Below are 22,676 nucleotides of genomic sequence, written 5' to 3'. Positions count from 1 at the left end.
AAGTAGTTTCTTGGGATTATTTAATTCCTCATATTGATGAAAAGAGGGTTTTAAGGAGGAATGAGACATACCTCAGCAAACTTTTGAAATATTAGCTTAGTTCTAAACATGGGAAGGGTTATGGGTCTTCCACCCAAGTGAAGGGGACACCGGCTTTGGAAGGGGAGGAGCTGAGTGGCTTCGTCTGTGTTGCCAGAAAGGCTCCTGGAAAAATAAGCCAAGTTTATGGTCAGTTCAGGAAAGCTAGTTAGTGGGGTAGCAAATGCTGTTAGCCATGACATCAGTGGTCCCATCTCTGGACATTCCATTGTATCCTGGAGATCTCTAGGAATCCCGTGATGTCACCTTGTTGTAGCAACACCAACTGCCATTAGGACATTCCTCAGTCCCTAGAGGGTAGAGCACCAGTCATGTTCTCAAGACTGAGGCGTCGTGTATTTGGGAGACAGAATGGAGAAGGTCCAGAGACCAGAGAGAAGCAGAAGGAAGCTGCCATTCACTTCTGGAAAAGGCCAAGTGAGTCATGGGTAGGAGAAGGTCAGATTGCTGAAGGAGGTGCACTTGAGGTGGAATTTCCAGTAATGGGGAGGAGTAACTGGAGCTTCAGAGGAGAAAATGGACATCCTTGATTATCATACTTCCTGAAAGTCAAGGATTCCCAGATATTAGTTTGTCCATCTCCTAGGCCAGAGACTGAGAAGGCCAAGGCTGTTGTCCTGGCACCACCACTTAGTTCTTACCTTTACTGTGGTTTGGGGTGTAATGTTGGAGTAGAAAGAGACCAGCAGGAGGCAGGGAGAAACTAATGTGTCCCCATCTTTGGTCAGACATCACTACACTACACCTGTAGTAGTTGCCTTTAGGTTCACTGGCTGTCTAACACTGTTCCCATGGAGACAAATGTGCTCCTGGCCGAGACCTTTAAACCTCAGAGTGTTCAGCAGTCGCTCAGGAGAATTCCTCTGACCTCCTTTCCCTGACAGTGACTCCCTTAGGGTTCTGAATCAGCAGTTGAGGATGGCAGTTAGATCACAGGGTGACCAAACTTCTATCAGAGCTGTGGGACCAGGGCAGAGAATGGCTCCTGAGTGTCAACTTCAATGATCTGGGCTGTCAATGGGGGACTGGGTGTGTCTCTTGACCATGATGGAGCCCTGCCTGACTTTCCAATCCACAGTCATGGGCCATGAGTAACCAGTAATGAGACCTGGCCTCCTCATAACACCTAAGTACCTGTGCCCTCTGCCATTTTTGTCCTGGCTTCTAAATCAAAGCAGGCTTCAGGGCTCTGGACCATGCTGCATTCTATTCTTCTGTGAATATTCCTAAAGGGGTGTTCTCTGTAGTTTCCTGAAGAATTATAGAGAGGCAGAGGAAAACCCTGGCTGCTTACAAAGCCACATCTCTAGAGTGATGGGAGATTTCAGATGCACAAAGGGACATGTCAACCTGGCCTAATATATTTTGGTTGTCCCTGAGTTCCAGATATAATTTTCTGTTTGGGACTCTTCAATCTCCTCTGCCTTTTTGCTTTTCAATTTCACCTGTTTTCTACCTACACATAGAATCCTCTAAAGAGCCAGCATCCCACCCAGTGCTCCTAAACAAGAAGGAGATAAAGAAGGAAGAGGAGAGGCTGACCACAGAGCTGCAACTGATGACCAGGGAAAGAAATGATCTGAAAGACCAGCTGATGATCCTCACTGAAGGCACCAAGGAAAATAGGTATCCATTGTTTGAGACTTCATGGGGCTGTAGGCAATGTCAACCTCACCTTCTGTCTTTGAAGGTCTTGGTTTCTAGGAGGCTTTTCCAAACCTCATTCCTAAAGTCTTCTCAGGGTAGAGACAGATATGAAATGTGTGGGGGAATGAGATGTGGCCTCTAACTTTCTGCTCTCTCCAAATGAAAAGCAGGGCGTGTGGTCCTTGTCATACAACTCAGGGATTTAGGCCAGTATTGTGTACTTCCTAGCATGTATTTGGATATGGGATGACTTGCAAAGGTGACTTGCATTAGATACTACTGCTTTCTCTTATTTTGTGGTGAGTCTCTACTTTCCCGGCATGTGGTTGTGTGCTGGAAGCCTCTGGTAGCAGCTGGAGGGGTCTGGTTTGACTTGGGACATCTCAGTGTCTAACTGGAAGTGCTGGGGCTCATCACAGCGTCTCTCTAGTTTTGTCTATTGTACTCTTATAAAATAGAGCTCTGTGCATATCTTTAGCATCCAATGGGTGATGCTCTCACTCTATGCATTTCTATAGCTCTCCATTTCTCTCTCTCTCTCTCTCTCTCTCTCTCTCACTCACTCTCTCATGTAAACATGTGTGCACACACACATTTGGAGGTTTGTGACTTCCTAAACTCTGGGAGCCAGTGATCTGTGGTGGTTACTCATGATATCCTTCTCCCACTGTCCAGAAGATGCCAGTGCTGAGCCCTGGGAGCCCCACTTAAAGCAGGACTGCTTGTGTCCAACATGCTCACCTTGGTGACACCTAGGAATCCCTAGGGGAGTTTATATCACTCCCCTTCTCTTAAGACTCCAAACCAGAATGATGTGCTCTAACTATTCAGTGATTGTCAACCAGGACCCAGAATCAGTGTTCTGAAACAGGAGAGATGTCATTGCAATGTCTGGTATATGGAGCCATGTGACCGAGACTCCTGGTAGCATAGAGAACTAGACTGACTTTCTAGTCCTATTCAGTGAGGTCATGCAGTCAGGGCACTCCCCATCTCACACGGAACTTCTGCTTTCCTGGGGGACAGAGTAACAAGTATAAGACTACCAGGATGTCCCAGTACATAGGAAAGAAAATCTTGCATCCACTGGCATAGGGTTGATCAGGATATGACTTGAGTTCCTGTGATCATTGAAGTCTATGTTCATGGGTTCTTTTCTCCCGTTTTCTAGTCCCTACAAGAACCAAAAGTCAAATGCTATGTATGAGAAGGTAAAGTTGGATCACAAACAAATTATGATGGAGCTAAACAATTTCGAGAAAGAGAACACCGAGACCTTAGAGAATTTCAAGGAGCTGAGGAAGGAAACAGTCTTCTATCGGTAAGTATCCTTCTCGACATGGTTCACAAAACTGTTAAAATGTTCATCTCTGAATTCCTTTTTCTGTGGAAGGAGTGTCCACAACTCAGGTTCTAGACTTTTTGCTTCTTAGCAAACAGCTCTTGAACTTGTGTCTTTTGGACTCAGTTTTGCTAACTGTGAAAGAGACTGTTAGCCCCTGCCACCTTGTCCTAGGGCATCAAGAGCCTGTAGATACAAAAGGTATTTACACTCTCAGGGGAATGTCGGGCAGCATTGAACTTCTGGAGCTCAGGCCCATTCTTTACAGGTCTGGGGCTGTTGAATCTGTTGATAGAATATGCTCACCTGGGGTAACTTGTCTTCCCTTTGGGGGTGTTTGCCCACTACATGCTGATGTTTCCCCATTACCATAGACAGTTAGGCCAGCTAGGGAACTACTCCTTCTACTGAAGAAGGGACATGGATCCTTTAACGTGTTGGGGTTTTCATTAGAGTTTGAAAATTTCTAGCATTATGTGTTCTCTCATTTGGGTTCCAGAGTGTAGGTGTCATGACTATATCAGACGCTTAGCTATGTATTTCAGGAAACATGAGTTCTTTTGGGGTGCCGGTTCCCGGAAATCAGGGGTAGCAGGAGGAGGCCTTCATCGCCTTACTATGCAGAGTTTGTCTGCAGGGATCTGCACAGCCGACTACTGATGGAAAGGACTCAGCTAAAGAAGAAGATGGACGAGCTGAGGCAGGAGCAAAGGAAACTGCAGAATGATTGGACCGTGCTGAAGTACCACCTGGAGGATTTGAAATTGATCCATAATGACCAAGACGAAGAGATCAGTTACCTCAAAATCCAGCAACAACAGGTAGGGGCCGGCAACAAGTCAGGCTAAGCTCTGGTACTTTTTGCCCATTTGACTGCCTCTCTACCCATCCAACCACCAGTGATTAACCCATCAGCTTACTCACGCATACACCCTTCCAGCCACGGACCTCATATATTCCAGACATTCCCTTCAGTGTCCATGCACAAGGACTTCTTGGAAGCTTTTGTCTTATGGAGAATTGAAATATGGCCAAGCCTTCTTCCTTTCTGCTCTCCTTGAAGCTGCAATTTAGTAAAGAAGATGGTTCATAATATATCACACACGTACATGTATTTATGATTGGTAGCTTTCTAGAAACAAAGTTTAGTGTAAGTGGGTTCTGGGTCCTAAGGCTCTTTGATTGGCAGGGTTCATGCTAGGTTACAGGTGGGAAGCAGTTTACAAGGTGGAGATCCCTGTGCCAGTGCCAAAAGAGTGCTTCTCATACTCATGGATTTGTGTGGCCTGTGGGCTTCTCTTTTCTGTCTCCATCCCAATGTTCTCTTTGCTTTCTCTGGATTCTGGGTTCACAGTGACAGAATCCTGAGTAGCATCTTGTCAGCCCTGATTTCTAGTCCTGGTGCTGAACATTTCTCCCATCCAGCAGATATAACTTATGGATGACTGGATGACTGTCTCGGGGCTTTTGACAAGCTGGTGGTGGAAGGTGGGAGATTTGGTCCTATAGCGGAAGGATTTCTCTAAGCAGCTCAATGTAGTCTGTCTAAGCAAATACTTTTCCCACAATAATTTTAGTCTCCAAGGAATTATGCCTGAGTTGTGAGACTTTTCTGAAAGAACTGGTGTGGTTATTTTAAACTCAAATGTTCATTGACCATGACGTTTCTTTCTGTGATGTCTCTTTCGCCATATTTCTCTTCCTTTAACATGCACTCCTTGTGGGTTTTGAGTGTGAATGCACACAAGGGTGTTTGCATGTGTGTGTGTGTGTGTAGTATAAGGATATGGGTGTTGGGGTACATTAAACATGTGCATTTTCTAGCGCAGACCACTGTGTTCCAGTCAGTCTGTACCACAAACTGGGGTTTCTTACTTCTCTAGATGCTTTTGTTAACCTGTCTAGCTGACCAGCAAGTTATTGGGATCCTCTCTCTGTGCTTAGATATGTATGACTGTCTATAACCCTCAACAAAGAACACAATTTTCTCTTAATCAGGAGCTCAAGAGATTGGAAGAAAGCTTCCAGTTCCTGCAGAAGCAGAGGGAAATGGTCATGCAGGAAAAGCACTTGGTCCAAAAGCTGCAGCAACACTTTCAGGTCTCTCAGATGAGGTAGGAGCCCAGACTGGGGAGAGGAGGTAGAGCCAAGGGTGGCCCATGGACTTGGGGACAATATCAATTCTGTCCATCTCAGAGTCTCCCAGCTAGTGCAGGGAAAAGAAGACTTCAGAGAACTGAGCTGGTCAAATAACAAGAAATTCTGTCCAGCATATATTGTGTTTGATATTCAGTGTGTCTGTAGAATATAGTCTCTATACCTCCCTTCTGAAAACTGAGTTCTCCCAAGGCTTTATCTGAACTCACAGATAGCTGCCTGTTATGGCCTTCCAAGATATTGGGTTTATAGGTGTGCATCAAGGGGTGTGGTAAAATTCGCGTTTTTATTTTGAAAATTCCAATGAAGATCAGAGATTTCCATCTTTAACACTGCTCTGTGTAACATTTGCCAACTTCCTGTTCAAAGTGCTCTCTGGATAGAATTGGTTAAGGACTTCCCTGGATGAACCCAGGCAGATGACTCAGCTGTAGGGAAAATCAGAACCTTCTCGGGTGTGTTCTGTAACCGACTCCCAAAGCCAGGATGCAGATTCCCAGCTCTAGTCCCTAGGAAAGCACCAGTTTGTATTTGGTCCCAGAGCCCTGACAGGGACAAGGTTTTCAGGCACACAACTCAGGAAATGCTGCTCTAGTATGACAGGCTCTATCTGCATGTTGTTCATGTTCAAGGTTCCTTCTGGGCATGAGGACTGAGCTAGCCTCACGCCCTTGTGCAGGGACCTCAGCTGCAGACAGTTTAAGGCTATCTATAAAATTATGAATAGCTCATGTACAACTCACGCATTTCTCACGTGCTGTTGAGTATAGTGTCAATATGATGTTGCTGTTTACAAAATGATATCCCTGAATTATAGGAGAACACCCTTTTCTGTCTAGTAGAAGGGACACTAATAGTGTTTATTTGAAATTATGACTTCAGATTAATACTGAGCAAAGTTTTAGGCCCATCTACTCTGAGATCTTATTCCTTGTGAGTATCAATAATGACATCAGTCACAAGATTAAATTCACTGTCTAGCAGAGCTGAGGTGAATTGATGAAGCATCTTCAGCTAACGTTGCAGTCTGTTTTTTTTAAATTGCTCTTCTCTTCCAGGTCTAAATCTCCGCAGACTCATCTGAAACAGGCCACTGCCCAGGACGAGAGCCACCCGCAGAAGGATCTCCAGGAAGAACTAGGTGCTGAGTCCCATCCCCAGCAATACTGAATTCTAAGGACACATATTCTTCTTCAATTTTGGTTTCCCTTGTGTTGTAGGTTCTGATTTTGCCTAGCCCGTGACCCAGTATGGCTGCTTCTGGGCCTAGATTATTTTTTTTTCTTTTTTTGATCATACCACTTGAGAGACCTGAGGAAACCAAAGTAACCCACAAACACCTTCTACTCATGTTCTTCACATTAGGATCAAGACCTACAGACAAAAGACACCCCCTGTAGCTGGGAACTCAGCGGTGAGGGAAATTCCAGCTGATCTCCAGGTGATCACACCTAATCTGATCCATGTGTCCGCTGACTCAGTTCTCGAGAAGAGAAGAACGCATCAAAAATATACTTGAGATACAGAAATCCTGAGACAAAGATTACTCAGAATCCTACATTTACCAGCAAGTGGACTCCGCCTTGGGATAACATGACATATAAGCTTCTATGTGGAATGGATCCAGGAATCTTGAAAAAGCCATTAAAATTGTGACTATCTTCCTAGCGTTTCTCCAAGGCAAGCACTTGCCTGTAATAGGTGTAGTAGGTTCTATCAATATTTAGTGATAAATGCTCATATTATTAGTTTTATTTTGTTTGAGTTTTGTCTTAAATTTTTGTTTATGGTTCATTTGGTTTTGGTTTCGCTATTTTGATGTTATTTATTCTTGTTATTAGTTCCATAATTTTCAAAGTTTATCCATTGTTTATATTCACTATTGTTTCAAATATATTGTTTGTTAATAAAAAATTAATTTCCAACTTTTCACACTTAATCCCAGCTTCTTTCATCAAGTGTGGCGTCACACTGCTATAAGCCCCAAATTTCCAGGTACAGGTGGAAGCCATGGGTCAATGCCCAGTGGATGTCAACTCCTTGCTTATATGCAGTTGGGCCACAGCTGCCTTAGTGAAGCTCCTGATCTCAGCACTGATGGTGAAGGAGATCAGGTGGCATCCTGTGTGCATGGTTCTTGTTCTCCTGGAGGCCCCAGGTAGCTTCACCCTTCAGTGTTGTATGCCAGGAAAAACAAAGGAAGCAGTAACAGATAATAAGATCCTGAATGGAGACTTGTCTGGCATCTGCCCCCCATGTCCTGGGACAGTTGTCCCTGGAGAGCTATGGTTTGGGCATCTCTGCTCTCTTCCCTTTAGATTGCTTGGGGAGCATTCACCATGCAGTGGAAAATGGCAGGCTGGAATATGTCCCCATGGTTCCCCAGTGACTCCCTGGTGACACCAAGCAGAGGTTAGATGTGATGCAACCTCTGAGCTCACTTCAGGGTATCTGTGACAGAAACAACATTGAGGTCCTATGGAAAGCCTTGACCAGTCTGGCTTCCATTTCATGCTCTTAAGCCTACCCTACAGAGGACACTTGTTCTACTATTCTGTGGTCTCTGAGGAGCAGAAGTGTCTGTGTCTTAAACACACCCTCTGGTGCGGGAAGTGTCTGTGTTTCAGAGTATGAAGCCTGAAATCACTAGAGAAAATCACCCCGTTTGTCATGTGTCAGAGGCCTGAGGGTACCTGAGGGAGATGTCTCTGTCTTTGGGTAAAGGAGGGAACATCTTTCATTTGGTTTGGGTTTTAGACTGGTTCTCATGTTGTTCCACATTGACCTTTAAGTTACTATTTCTGGGGTTCTCTACCTAGGTTCACACATAAGTCCCTTAAAATTACATCTATTTACACTACAATTTATTATAGTAGCAAAATTTCAGTTATGATGTAACAATAAAATAGTTCAGGATGGGGCAGCACAGCTGAGGAAGTATATCAATGGTCACATCCCCGGGAAGGCTGAAAACCACTGAACTGCATGGTTAAGGCTCCCACCTCTACCTCCTGAGTGCTGGGACTTTACCTGGTACATGCAGTGGGGGGATCTAATCCAGCGTTTGTGCATAATAGAAAAGTGTCCTACCACCTGAGCAATGATCCTCACCACTTCACAGCCATTTCTGGAGGCAGGCCAGTGTCTTCAGGCAGGGGGATAGTCTAGGAGGCACCCCTTTGACACCTGGCGCCCCAGACTTTCACAGCTAATGACAACAACAGAAACACTGCAGCGCTCAGGCACTACCAAGACTGATCTGGATGCTGAAGAAGGCCCTTGTGGTTGGCGGAAATTTCAAGAGTAGAGCTGGAGCTGTGGTCATGGCTGTGGAAGAAACTTCCAGGAAGAAGCTGCATGTTTTTGGGAGCCACCATTTACCTGGTGCAACACAGGAAGTAGTTGAAGAGGTTAAAAATCCTGATTTGTGTCCTACCTCAAATTCACCACCATTTCCATTGGCCTAAACCAACTGGGAATCTCCATAAGAGAACCTATTTTGTAGCCTACAGAAGGTTAGCCCATGGGAGTATAGGAGAGGCAGAAAAGTGCAGAGGTGATGTAGGGAAAACTGAAACTCTTGCCCAAGCTGCCTAGTTGCCACTCTCGTGGCTCCTTCAGCCTTTCTGCTTACTTTAGTGCAGTGTAACTGTGTACATGTTCACATACACATGGAGGTTGTGGGTCAACCGGTCTTCCCCTGATACCACACACACATACACACACACACACACACCATCGGTTACTGGTTTGAATTTCACCAAATAGCCTAGGCTTGGTAGCCAACAGGTACCACATGTCTGCCTTTTTCTTTAACATGTGCACCACCACACATGACATTTTAAACATGGATTTGGATGATCAACCTCACCCTTGTACTTTCCCGACTGAGCTATCTCTCCAGCCCTTAGGCTATGACTTTTGAGTCAGTGGTATTACAAGTTTCAGGGCTTAAGCTGGAGCTTGCTTAGCTATTGAGGATTTAGTCTTGACACTGATGGAGTTAAGAGTCACTCAAGATCAGAGCTGGTAGTAGTAAGCATGAGTCCAAGTCTGAGGAAGAGGAGGTGATGGTGATTAGGCAGTTAGGAGTACTAAAATAAATGACAATGATGGGAGAGCAGCTGGGGAAGTGGAGGTTGGTGGGAGAGCACTGAGGGGAAGGGGGGTTGATGAGAGAGCACAGGAGGCTGAGCATTCAAAATAAATAACAAATCTCTATGTCTTTATTTGGGAGCTGGTTGTCAGTCCAAAGAAAATTCCAGCAACCACCCCCTCTGGATCTGATCCAAGAGCAGAATAAGAAGCCAGGGCGAGGGCACAAGGACTGAGAGAGACAGCTCAGTCTGCAGTGCGGTTGTTGTGCAAACATGAAGACCTGAGTTTGATCTGCAGCACCCATGAAATGGAAGGCCATGGCCAGGACTGCCTCAGCAGTTAAGAGCATGGACTCCTTTTGCAGAAGATCTGAGTTCAATTCCCAGCACCCAGGTGTGGTGACTTTGAACCACCTGTATGTCTACCTTTACCAACCAATGCTCCATTTCTATGATTTGTGTGCATACATGCACACACGCACAAATACACACTAAGAATCTGCCAGAGAACAGGGACAATCAAATAAGGGGGCAGAAAGAAAGAGTCTCATGAAGAGAACCATGTGATGGAGGACACAGGCTCATTAGACAGGATGAGCTGAGGCTATGACTTGGCATTGATTGTCTTAATTTTCATTACTCTTCTTGAAGCCAGTCCTAGCACCCTTCCCTGCTCGCTCTTCTCTCTCTCTCTCTCTCTCTCTCTCTCTCTCTCTCTCTCTCTCTCCCTCTCCCTCTCTCTCTCCCTCTCTCTCCCTTCCTTCCTCTCTCTCTTTCTCTCTCTCTCTCTCTCTCTCTCTCTCTCTCTCTCTCTCTCACTTTTTTTTTGAGAATAAAACTGTGAACTTATGAAACAACCTGAAAGAGGAAGGAAGACTGGATGGCAGGGAAATTTAATGTGGTCAGGGAGAGAAGGAGGGATAGTCAGGCAATGCTCTTCAATGATATTTGACCTCGAACTTTCTGGAGAAGCAATAAACTTGACTTGTATGTAAGTTGAGCTGGGCACAGAGGCCCTTTTTGCACCTAAAAAATGAATACAACAAAATAAAAACCCCATGATTTTAAAAGCCTGGAGAAGATGTCCTGATGGAGTCACCAGTGGTTCCCACAGTGGGGCTGTAGGGCTAGGGGACAGTAGGTGGGGACGTAGAAAACCAACAGCAATAGTCGATTTCCACGGAGATAGGTTTTATTCTTGGGCCAGAGAGAAGGCATCCAATCCCCAAAGTAATTTGTCAATAATGAAGAGCCACAGAAGGTATAAAATGTGGTTAAAAACAGAAAAATCTCATCTTCTACACGCTTCACCTGGAAAAAGTTTCCTATATCCCTTGCCCACCAACCTATATTCCATCATAGAGCAGACTGAATGATACAGGTATGGATTATTTAGGGTTTGTTCCCAGCATGCTCTGGACACACTCCATGTGGGGGGAGACCCTTTATCTGACACCCTCAACACACACTCGGTCAATATTTTGCAATAACTGAAAGGCCAAATGGTGAGAGTTTTTCTGTTTTGAACACATTTCATGCACACTGACTGTTCATCATTGTGGGGCCCTTGGCTTGACATATATTTGGAAATGAGAGCCCTTCCAGCCGGGTCAAGGATGAAGATTGTTGTCATGGCAATAGGGGCCTGCTGCGCATCCTACGTCAGTCTTTGGAACCACGTAAGATGACACAAAACCCATCCAGGTTCCTGGATCACTGGAGAAGAGCAGCTGGGTGATCATCCACCTGAGATTCCCAGTGAGGTTGGAGGTCTGCCTGTGATGTCAGCAAGCATCTCCTTAACAAAACCAATACCTTTGGTCCAGTTTCTACCCAGCCCTTACAGTGTAGATAGTAATCGCTGTCTGCTACAGACATCATTGATACTTCCTCTGGGTCTGCCACTCATCTTTAAACTCTCCACAGCTGTCTTTTGTTGCGCAGACATTCAGAATTTGTACTCTTCAAATCTGTCAGTCTGAGGCTTTGTTATACAATAAGAAAGAACTCCTCCAACCCAAGATTACAAAACAACATACTCTTAATATTTCTCTCCCATTCTTCCCTTTTGCTTCTAAGTAGATCATTAATTGTCACAATATTTCAACTTCCTATTCTTGCTGGTGGTGTTAAAGGCTCTTTTCTGTTGTGTTTACTATGCACTCTCTAATCTGTTTTCTGAGACAGCATTACTTTCCTCTGGGTCACATTTAGGAGGGTGTCTCTGGAGTATTGTAGTTTGTGCTAATAATATAACTATCCTTATATTATGTTTTTAATCCTCAGATTTTGACTGTTTTTTTCTGTTTATTCTTTCAGATTAGTTATAGAATAAACTATGTTTTCACCAAACATAGAAGTTTTGTTTACTAACTTACACTTATGAGCTAATTTGAGAAATATTGCCTTTACAACACTGAGCCTTCTTTAGAGAAACATAGTGTATTTCTCTCATTTATTCTTCTTTTGCTTACATAATAAAGACTTGACTTTTCCTTACATTTGCTATCTTAGTTTGCTTCAGGTTGTTGAATAAACTACCCAAGGCTGAATAATTTATAAGAAGCAGTTTAGTTTGGCCACAGGTTTTGGAGGGTAAAAGCTTAAGACTGGGTAAACTCCATCTGCTTGACTCCCATACAGAATCAGCCCCATCAGTTGCAATAGTCCTTAGGATGGAGATCACATGGTGATGAGGAAGCAGGAGAGTCAGTGGAGAGAGCTGGACCAATGTTAGATCAGCCTGCTCTACAGTTCAGCAATGCAGTCCCTGTAACCTTCCCTGAGGCATCACTTAGAACACCATTATGCTGCGTTTTGGTTGGGAGGAAAAACAGTACTGGCCTTGACATCTCCCATCAGTCATTATTTCCAGGTGTGTTAAAGATCTTGCTTTTGTCTGAATTCCCCCTCTTGGCTGCTATGGTAGTGTGCATCTAGAATATACTCAGAAGGCCCCTGTGGTAAAGGGTTGGACTCCAGCCCATGGTGCTTTGGGGAACAGAGGGGACCTATAAGAAATGGAGACTGGAGGGAGGACTTCTCATAGGCTTGCCACCTTTGAGTGAGACACTGAGAGCCCAGTCTGTCCTCTCTCATATGTGTACAAGTGAAGGGCTTGTCATGTGCTGCCACCACAAGGGGCTACCTCACCACAGGCCCAAAACAGTGAACACAACCAATCAGAACTAAAGCCTTTAAAATGAAAACTAAAGTAAATCCCTTCTCTTTTTCCTTGGCTATCTCTGGAACTTGTTAGAGTAACAGACACTTACACCCTTACCCAAGCAGTGGTGATTAACATATCCGAGGGGTCTGCATATTTCCTTGTGCCCAGAGCTTCATAATAAAATAGTTAAAAAGAAAAAACCATAAAGTCAGAAACCTCTTAATAGTTAATCTTGCTATATAGTTCATCCGAACAATTTTGTCCTCCTCTAAGAACCATGATATTCATCTCCCTCCCTCAAATATTTGAATCTTGAGTTTCTTTGTCTTATCTTATTGCTTAGGCTAGGAATCCAGTCTCATCCTGGCCAGCCTCAGGTTCAGAGGCCGCCTTGAGTTGTTGTTGCTGGCTAGGCCTCTGTAATTCTGCCATGAAACTCAGTGTTGCCCTTAGTTTTTTTTGTGTGTCCTTGAATTGTACAGCTTTCATAATTCCATGTCAGTTTTAACTAGAAAATGATGTGTAGTTCTGTAAAAATGTGTATTTGACATCCACGGAGTCGGTAATGTGGTTTTCCTCCTTTAACCTATTAGCAGAATGGAATTATTAACAGATTTCCAAATATTAAATCACATTTACTTTCGTGAGAAAAAGCCTTGCTTCCTCATGGTATGTTGGACTTTCAGTTCTTTTCTGAATCATTTTTGCTATTTTTTATAGAATCTCTTCTTAACCACATTCATAACCATATGGTTGATGTTTGAAGCCAGGAGTATTCTGAAATCCCTTGGAACATCCTGGATACATGATGTGGAAAATTCCAGATCTTCATGAATGAAGTTGCTAATTGAAAAGTAATAGAATAAAAAAGCAGAATTGTGAGGTAGATATGAAGCTAGTGGATGACCTCTCTGGAACCAATTTGCATGCTGCCTTTATAGGCATCATTTCTTCCTTTCAACCTCCAGGAGTCAAAACTAAGTCCAGGGACAGGGAGAACCACAGGTCCCATTCACTCATCCTGGTGGATGATGGCTGCATCAGAACGACAACATTCATAATTGACACTTGATGGGCAACTTTGAGAAGAAGTATGTAGCAACCCTGGGTGTGGAGGTTCACCCTTGTGTTCCATATCAACAGAAGAGCTATCAAGTTAGACGTGTGAGATACAGCTGGCCAGGAGAAGTTTGGGGTCTGCATGATGGCTACCGCCTTCAAGCTTAGATTTCTATTGTAATGTTTGTTGTGGTAACAAGAGTTACTTATGAGAACAAATAATTGCCAGAGTTATTGGGTATGTGTGTGGGAAAATATCCCCATTGTGTTGTGTGGCAACAATGTGTCTATTAGAGAGGAAAATGAATGCAAAATTCTTCATATTCCACCTAAAGAAAAATCTTCATCACTGAGAAATTTCTGCCAAAAGTAAGGACAACTTTGAAAAGTCATTCTTAAGGTATGCCAGAAAGCTCACTGGAGATCCTAACTTGGAGTTTGTTGCCATGCCTGCTCTTGCCCCACCCCATGTGAGCTGGTTATGGAGCAGCGTTGGCAGCACAGTGCACCTATGATTTAGAGGTTGCTCAAACGTCTGCCCTTCAGGATGAGTATGATGACTTGTGAGAAGGTGGGGATGGATGCCTGCATCCTCAGAGGTCCAGCTTTGCAGCCAACTGTCCTGTGATGTCCCTGTGTGCCACCTCATGTAGCTACACAGAATGTATGCTTTACTTAGATGGTGAAGGAGATGAATGGGCTTCTGAATGAATGTGGAAGTTAAAACAAACCTTAGCTTTGTTTAGATTGAATTTAACTGTTTGGAGAACAGTTGAATATCAAAGATAAGGCTGATGCCATCACAATGAAATATTCACTGGTGAGATCTTGTTTGTTACTCTCGTCCCAATTTATGTTTTTTAGAAACATAATAAAGTTGTGCTGAAAATAATCCAAGAAATTAAAAATAGGGCATGTTGAGAGGGAATATGCCTTTAATCCCAGTACGAAGAAGGCAAACAGGGGTGGATGTCTGTGAGTTCGCGGCCTGCATGCCCTACATAGTGAGTTCCAGAAGAGTCAGAGCAAATGGTGAAAGCCTGTCGCTTACATATTAAATAAACTGGAGAAAAGTTAACTGGTATACAGGAGTGATTTGAGCGTTGTTGAATTGAAATTTGAAGGTGTTAAGGCTAAAGTGGTTTCAATCATTTTAATAAAAGGTAATAAGCTGAAATCACAGAGGCAGAAATTCAGACTGCCTAAGTATTGGTGAGACTTTCCGTCTCCAAATAGGCAAAAAAGTAAATCAAAAAGGAAGATATTGTGGGTATTTTTAGTCGGGGTTTTTCCAGAAGAAAATCCGAATGTTTAAATTCTCAGCAACATCTTCCCAAAGGAAAGGAGTTCATATTGTATATAGGAATGCTTCTGGTTCATTCCGGGCCTGCTGTGATTTAAGTGTCTGGTCACATGTTTGAACACCTAGTCCCCAGCGGGTGGCGCTGTTTGGAAAGGCTGCAGAACCTCTGGGGACATACAAAAGGAAGTGGGTCACTGGGCCAGCCCTGCTCCACTTCCTGTGTGTGCTCTACTTGGGAGTGCAGCTGCCCTGTGACCAGATGACTGTATGTCCACCATCATGCCTCTGCCAGGAACCCTCAGCCACAGTTAAGTCTCCCTTTCTTAAGTGGCTCTTCATGAAAAGTAGCAAATATAAGCTCCTTGTGTGTTTTGCATTTTGTAGAGCATCACCCGAGATGGAAAATGTAAAAGACAAGGTTGAAAGCTATGCGATTTTTCAGCATCTTATTAGGATAGAGCAGTGCTTCTGAACCTGGGGTTAAAACGACATTTTCACAGGGGTCACCTAAGGCCGTAAAAACATAGATATTTACATTAAGATTCATAGCATTAGCAAAATTACAGGTATGAAGTAGTAAAGAATATAATGTTATGGTTGGGGTGACAACAGCATAAGGAACTGTATTAAGGGTTGCTCCATTAGGAAGGTTGAGATCCACTGGGATAGAGTGACCTCTAGCTGAGAACTGCCTCAGACAGGCACCAGTTCCACGGGACAGCAGGGAGTTTCAGGTGAGTAACCCCACATCAGTGTGCACAGAGTCTTTCTGATGGCCTGGGCCTGCTGCTGAACCCAGGGAAGGTAGACAGCACAGACCACGGGAAGGCAATGCAGAGCCAGGGAACACTTAACCCTTGTACTCACTAGCCTGGCTTCTCCCTAATGCTGTCTTCAAAGGTCAGTCGCCATTTCCACAATGCTGCCTGGTGGCTTCTAAGCTCCAAATGCAAATTCCTTCACCAAAACTCCCTGGCTTACTTTTGCTCCACCAACTCTGTTCTTTACAAGGAGCAGGAGGGAAGCAGGCCGGACATGATTTCATGATCTAGTCTGCAACTCTAATACTGAGAGACCCTTGAGAGAGTTTACACCTCAATCTCAAGTCGGTTTCATATTTTGAAGAAGTAGACAAGGCCCACTTCAGGACCCAAGCCAGATGTTATCTGCAGCTGCTGAGAGGCCTCCTCTCATCCAGAGCCCTTGCACAAGTGTTAATAAGGGTGTGTGCGACTCTCATGCTTCTGCTCCTTCATGGCACATGTGTCCCCAGTAGCATGAGAATTGTTCTCTCTCTAGCTAAGGAACCCGACATCTCTAAGCACAACAGAGCAGAAGAAGCCTGGTGCACAGGCAGGCCTGACCCACAGCCCACCTCAGACCCCGGGAATCTCTTGTGGGTTTGTCCTCTGCCTGCTTCAGGATGTTTAGCTTCTTGTTGGGACGTTTTGCTCTAATTTCTTCTTAGCTAGATGAAGATATTCCTTATGGTGTTATTATTATTTAATGATAGTCCTTTAATTTGCTCCACTTAGTGTACAAGTCTTCCTTTGTCACATTCTAGGGTTGGGATTGCAGGTGAATTTAATGCTAAGGAAATCCTCTTTTTCTTTGTGACTGGTTCATTTTTCCTGCTAAAGATGGTGCTTGATTTTTTTACTGGTTTAAAGTCTAAGACTATATATCTACATATAATCTCATGTGTACTCTTATATACAGTATATATGTAGAATATGTGTATGTGTGTATATATATATGATATATATAGGGGAAATAGTAAACAGCCTTTAATAAAAAATATGTGAATGTGAAAGTCTCATTTTATATTTACACTATTATAATAGAAACATATGTATGTGTTGCTTGATAAAATTTATGTAAAAATATATTAACAGCTATAAAATTGAGACATTCACAGTCACATAACTCTTTTATTAAAGTCTGTTTAAGATTTTCACTTTATTAAACAGACAAGGTCACCTTACAAAATTGGGAGCATGGAGGTAGGGAGTGTAGGGAGGACAGAAGGGGAAGATGAGGACAAGGGGAGGGGAAGGAGAACTTGACTGAACGAGATAGTTGAGATGGAGGAGGGACAGAGATGGAGAGCAAGGAAGGAGATATTTTGGTTGAGGGAGCCATTATGGGGCTAGCAAGAAACTTGGCACTAGAGAAATTCCAAAAAATCCTCCAGAATGACCCCAGGTAAGACCATAAGCAAGAGAGGAGAGGGTGCCCAAACTTGCCTTGCCCTGTAGTCAGACTGATGAATATCTAACATATCACCATAGAATCCTCATCAAGCAGCTGATGGAAACAGAGCAAGAGACCTGCACCGCAGCACTGGATTGAGCTTCCAAATTCCAACTGAAGAGTGGGAGGAGTGAGAATATGTGCAAGAGGTCAAACCATAATGGGGACACCCACTAAAACAGTCTACCTGAGCTAATGGGAGCTCACCAACTCCGGCCAGGCAGGGAAGCAACCAGCATAGGTCCAAACTAGTCCCTCTGAATGTGACAGTTGTATGGCTGGGTCACACTGCAGGGCAACTGGCAATGACACCAGGGTTTAACCCTACTGCTTGTACTGGCTTTTTTGGAACCTATTCTCTTTGGATGGATACCTCGCTCAGCCTATATATAGAAGGAAGAACCTTAGACCTTTCCCAAAGCATCGTGTCTTAGGATCTCTGAAGATTAGATGGGGGGCAGGTGTGGTGGTTAGGTAAAAAGAAGAGGAGCAGAAGAGGGAGAGTGAACTAGGATTGGAATGTAAAATGAAAAAAGATTGTTTTCTTTATTTTAATTAATTAATTAATTGAAAACAGTTTTGATTCTTAATTACAATTTCTTGATTTTTTTTTTCGTTTTTGCTTGTCTTCCCTCCAATAATCTTGGCCAGGATAGTTCTATTTTATAGGATCATCATGATCATCATCATCATCATCATCATCACCATCATCATCATCATCTTCATGATTTCTACCTTTTTGCTTTGTTTTGTGGGATTTGTTCTGTATTGTGAGGAATTTTTCTAACTGATAGATCCCTTTCGATCAGTTATTTTATCTTGATTTTTTTGTCTTGTTTGATTTTCTTCCTCAAACTGCTTCCGGTTGCCTGGTTGTCCCAGTTTCTGTTGATTTATACTTGTTTTGGAATCTTTAGAGAGTCTCAGACTATTCCTTAGGCATCTCATCCTCTTTTTCTGTTCCTGCTAGCCCTACTGTGCTAGTCCTACTGCAGTTGGATGCTCTCGCTGGCCCTGCTGTGAGCTGATGGCTCCCCTCAGGCTTGTGCTGATGTGTCTCTCATACCAGAGGCTTCCAGAGATCACTCTGCACTCCCCTACAAAGCTGGTTGTATTGCTAAAAGGGGTGGGTTTGAGGGACATCTCTTTGGATATACATGCCTCATCAGGACAGGGCACACAAGGTCCCCTTCAGGCCTATGCATGGCATCAACAAATATCCAAACAGGCGAGTCTCTCATTCTTGCCTCCTGCAGTCTGGAGCCAAAGAATCTAGAGTTCAGAACCTCTAGATGAGGTTGGGAAACCCACTTCAATTCCCAGACCTATGGAAAGGAAAGGCATGGTGGCCCAGGCCTTTAAGTCCAACACCACGGACAGACAGTGGTGGCTCTCCAGGGCTCACTGGTCAGACAACCTCATGAGTGAGACACCATATTTCAACAAGCAGAGCAGGCAGGGCCTGAGGAACAATGCCCCATGTTGCCCTTTGGACTCCACATGCATACACATACATATACCCTAGCACCTGTATGCTCATGAACAAACATGCATACACATACATATACCCTAGCACCTGTAGGCTCATGAACAAACATGCATACACATACATGTACCCTAGCACCTGTATGCTCATGAACAAACATGCATACACATACATGTACCCTAGCACCTGTATGCTCATGAACAAACATGCATACACATACATATACCTTAGCACCTGTATGCTCATGAACAAACATGCATACACATACATATACCCTAGCACCTGTAAACTCATGAACAAACATGCATACACATACATATACCCTAGCACCTGTATGCTCATGAACAAACATGCATACACATACATATACCCTAGCACCTGTAGGCTCATGAACAAACATGCATACACATACATATACCCTAGCACCTGTAAACTCATGAACAAACATGCATACACATACATGTACCCTAGCACCTGTATGCTCATGAACAAACATGCATACACATACATATACCCTAGCACCTGTATGCTCATGAACAAACATGCATACACATACATATACCCTAGCACCTGTATGCTCATGAACAAACATGCATACACATACATATACCCTAGCACCTGTAAACTCATGAACAAACATGCATACACATACATGTACCCTAGCACCTGTAGGCTCATGAACAAACATGCATACACATACATATACCCTAGCACCTGTATGCTCATGAACAAACATGCATACACATACATATACCCTAGCACCTGTATGCTCATGAACAAACATGCATACACATACATGTACCCTAGCACCTGTAAACTCATGAACAAACATGCATACACATACATATACCCTAGCACCTGTATGCTCATGAACAAACATGCATACACATACATATACCCTAGCACCTGTAAACTCATGAACAAACATGCATACACATACATGTACCCTAGCACCTGTATGCTCATGAACAAACATGCATACACATACATATACCCTAGCACCTGTAGGCTCATGAACAAACGTGCATACACATACATGTACCCTAGCACCTGTATGCTCATGAACAAACGTGCATACACATACATATACCCTAGCACCTGTATGCTCATGAACAAACATGCAAACACATACATATACCCTAGCACCTGTAAACTCATGAACAAACATGCATACACATACATGTACCCTAGCACCTGTATGCTCATGAACAAACGTGCATACACATACATATACCCTAGCACCTGTATGCTCATGAACAAACATGCATACACATACATGTACCCTAGCACCTGTATGCTCATGAACAAACGTGCATACACATACATATACCCTAGCACCTGTATGCTCATGAACAAACATGCATACACATACATATACCCTAGCACCTGTATGCTCATGAACAAACATGCATACACACAAAATGTCACTTCTATTAGTTCCCATCTGTCACCATGAGTCCACATTGTATCATCTGATATTAAAATAAGACAGCAGAGACAGACAATGGGAAGTGATGTCTCATGATTGGGTCTTGAAATGTTATTGCCACAATGCTAAGTAGCCCACCTGTCACTGGAGCTTTGAACAGAACAAAGCCTGGTGTTGTCAAGTACCCAGATGATCATGGGATGGTGAGCCTTATGTCAAATTAAGGTGAATCACATACAAAGGAATAAATAGGTCTCAGAGTCTGAAGAGAATGTGCCTGTGACAGCCATGACCAGGGAGAACCAGAGAGCATCAATAGTGGGGGAGAAACTTCCAGTCTGAATAAACCAGGGCATAAGCACAAACACAGAGGCTCCCAAGAGCCCCAGGGAAGAGCTGACACCAGAATACCGTGTGCCTGCAAGCTTTGGCTTCTGAAGCCAGCAGCTAGAGGCCTGCAAAGGTTGCAGAGCTGTCCCAGCCCCAGCAAAATCCTACCAGAACACACAGAGCTCAGAGGAGTGGAGAAAAGAGAATGACCCAGAAGGGCCATGAGAGACCAGATGGGTGGCCAGAGGCATCAGCTGTATCTCAGTGGGATCTTAAACAGATTTAAGTCACTGGTTCTGTGATTTTCAATTTCATTCCCTGTAGAAGAAAGGATGTAGAAAACACCAAAATCTTATTCTTCCAAGGGTCATAGAGCCCTTTGGTGACATGAAGGCTGTGAATTTCCTTGAGAGAAAAAAGTACTCATGGTTAGCCTAAAATAAGCCAGTTCGATTACCACACCCTCCCCCCCCCCACCAGAGGCCCCAGAGAACAGCCTCAAGCTAAAAGGGTTCTAAGCATCATTTTCAATCCAGACATGTAAGAAAGGTTTTGTCTATAGAAGATCATAGACATTAGGCTCCAGTCGGGTGCAGAAAGACTCAGAAGGCAATGACCAATGGGTTATGTGTTCTAGATACTCACTGACTCCAATTCTGTATTCCTCATTCAGAACTTGTGAACAAATAAGCTTAGTTGAGGCCCAGACCACACAGAGAAGCCAGACCTGCTGGAAATGACACCATGGCCCAGTCCTGGGATAATGACCCCAGCAGGCCCTCAGCAGAGGCTGAGCCAGGCAATCTCGCTGGACTCACGGTAAATGAGAGCTCCAGTCTCTGGAGACACGAGATGTTCTTCACTCCCTGGAATATAGACCCTAATGCTGACCTGTATGTCCTTCCCAGGAGACATCTACCACCAGCTCTAGTCCAAGCTGTCAGGTTATCACAGTGGTTGAAAGGAACATGGAAGTCCTATTGATATTTGAATTAGGGTGGCCATCTTCTGCTTATCACTTCAAGTCTGAGATAAGAACTCATCCTAGAAAGCACTCATCTCTCCTTTGGGGCTGGGGACAAGGAATGAATTGTGAAAATGGACTGCAAGAGAGTCCCCAGGCAAGTAAACGTGGTGTCCCATGGTTCGATCAGCTGTCTTAGAGTCACCAGGGATGATTAAACTATATTTCTTTCTACTGGGCGCCTGAGTTTCCCAGGTGGCCCTGATAAGCAGAGAACCACCTTCTAGGTACCACACCTTGAGTACAGACCTTTTTAAAAATTTTATTGATTTTTATTGACCTCTACATTTTTCTCTTCTCCTATCCCCGCCTCTCCCCTCTCATTCATCCCTCTCCCAAGGTCCTCATGTTCTCAATTTACTCAGAAGATCTTGTCTTTTTTTCTACTTTTTTGTGTGTTGTATGACGGATCGGGATGTGTCCAGCCACCCGGCTAGCTTAAACCCCAAAATAACCATGAAGGAATTGTATTAATTTAATTACTGCATGACCATTATCTAGCCTGTTATTGGATCACTCTCACATATTAGTTTAACCAATCTCCATTATTGTGTATCGCCACTTTACTGTGACTTACCAGCATAGTCTAACCATCGTCCATATTGGGAAAACAAACCATGGCATCTGCCTGACTCTGCTCTTCTTCCCATCATTCAATTCTGTCTTCCCTCTTACCTAAAATGCTGCCCTATCATTCACAAAGCATACAGAATAAGGAAAGAATATTAAGAGCTGCAAAGGAAAAAGGCCAAATTACTTATAAAGGTAAACCTATCAGACTTACACCTGACTTCTCCAGGGAAACCATGAAAGCCAGAAGGTCCTGGATAGATGTACTGCAGAAACTGAGAGACCATGGATGCAAGCCCAGATTACTATACCCAGCCAAGCTTTCGTTCACTATAAATGGAGAAAATAAAATTTTCCAGGATAACAACAAATTTAAACAATATGCAGCCACAAATCAGGCCTTACAGAAAGTAATTGAAGGAAAATCACTATCCAAGGAGTCCAACAATGACCACAATAACTCAGACATCTAGAGACCCTTCACCAACACAAATCAAAGAAGGGAAACACACAAACTCTACGACTAAAAAAAAAATGACCGGAGTTAACAACCACTGGTCATTAATATCACGTAATATCAATGGACTCAACTCACCTATAAAAAGGCACAGGCTAAGGATATTGGATACAAAAACAGGATCCAACATTCTGCTGTTTACAAGAAACACACCTCAACCACAAAGACAGGCACCTACTCAGAGTAAAGGGCTG

At 43.6% G+C, this 22,676-nt stretch overlaps 1 protein-coding gene and 1 pseudogene across 1 annotated transcript; both read left to right on the top strand.

Moving 5' to 3' along the window:
* The first annotated feature begins 410 nt into the window (after positions 1 to 410).
* On the top strand, positions 411 to 6,415 carry LOC142837851 (disks large homolog 5-like). The gene is made up of 6 exons (XM_075953217.1): positions 411 to 516; positions 1,566 to 1,725; positions 2,918 to 3,067; positions 3,726 to 3,909; positions 5,087 to 5,202; positions 6,304 to 6,415. The coding sequence occupies exons 1-6, from the start codon at positions 411 to 413 to the stop codon at positions 6,413 to 6,415; spliced, it is 828 nt and encodes a 275-aa protein (XP_075809332.1).
* Positions 6,416 to 13,750: 7,335 nt separating this feature from the next.
* LOC142837650 (GTP-binding nuclear protein Ran-like) lies at positions 13,751 to 14,137 on the top strand (annotated as a pseudogene).
* The last annotated feature ends 8,539 nt before the right edge of the window (positions 14,138 to 22,676 follow it).

Source organism: Microtus pennsylvanicus, chromosome 18, assembly GCF_037038515.1.
Source record: "Microtus pennsylvanicus isolate mMicPen1 chromosome 18, mMicPen1.hap1, whole genome shotgun sequence".
NCBI lineage: Eukaryota > Metazoa > Chordata > Mammalia > Rodentia > Cricetidae > Microtus > Microtus pennsylvanicus.
This window is presented reverse-complemented; position numbering and strand designations above follow the sequence as displayed.

What these genes read in the sequence shown, in the direction of transcription:
- LOC142837851 (XM_075953217.1), top strand. Translation starts at nt 411, where the DNA reads ATGTTCTCAAGACTGAGGCGTCGTGTATTTGGGAGACAGAATGGAGAA. An exon ending in AAGGAAACAGTCTTCTATCG is followed by an intron (nt 3,068 to 3,725) that starts GTAAGTATCCTT and finishes GTTTGTCTGCAG; the next exon opens with GGATCTGCACAGCCGACTAC. An exon ending in TTTCAGGTCTCTCAGATGAG is followed by an intron (nt 5,203 to 6,303) that starts GTAGGAGCCCAG and finishes CTTCTCTTCCAG; the next exon opens with GTCTAAATCTCCGCAGACTC.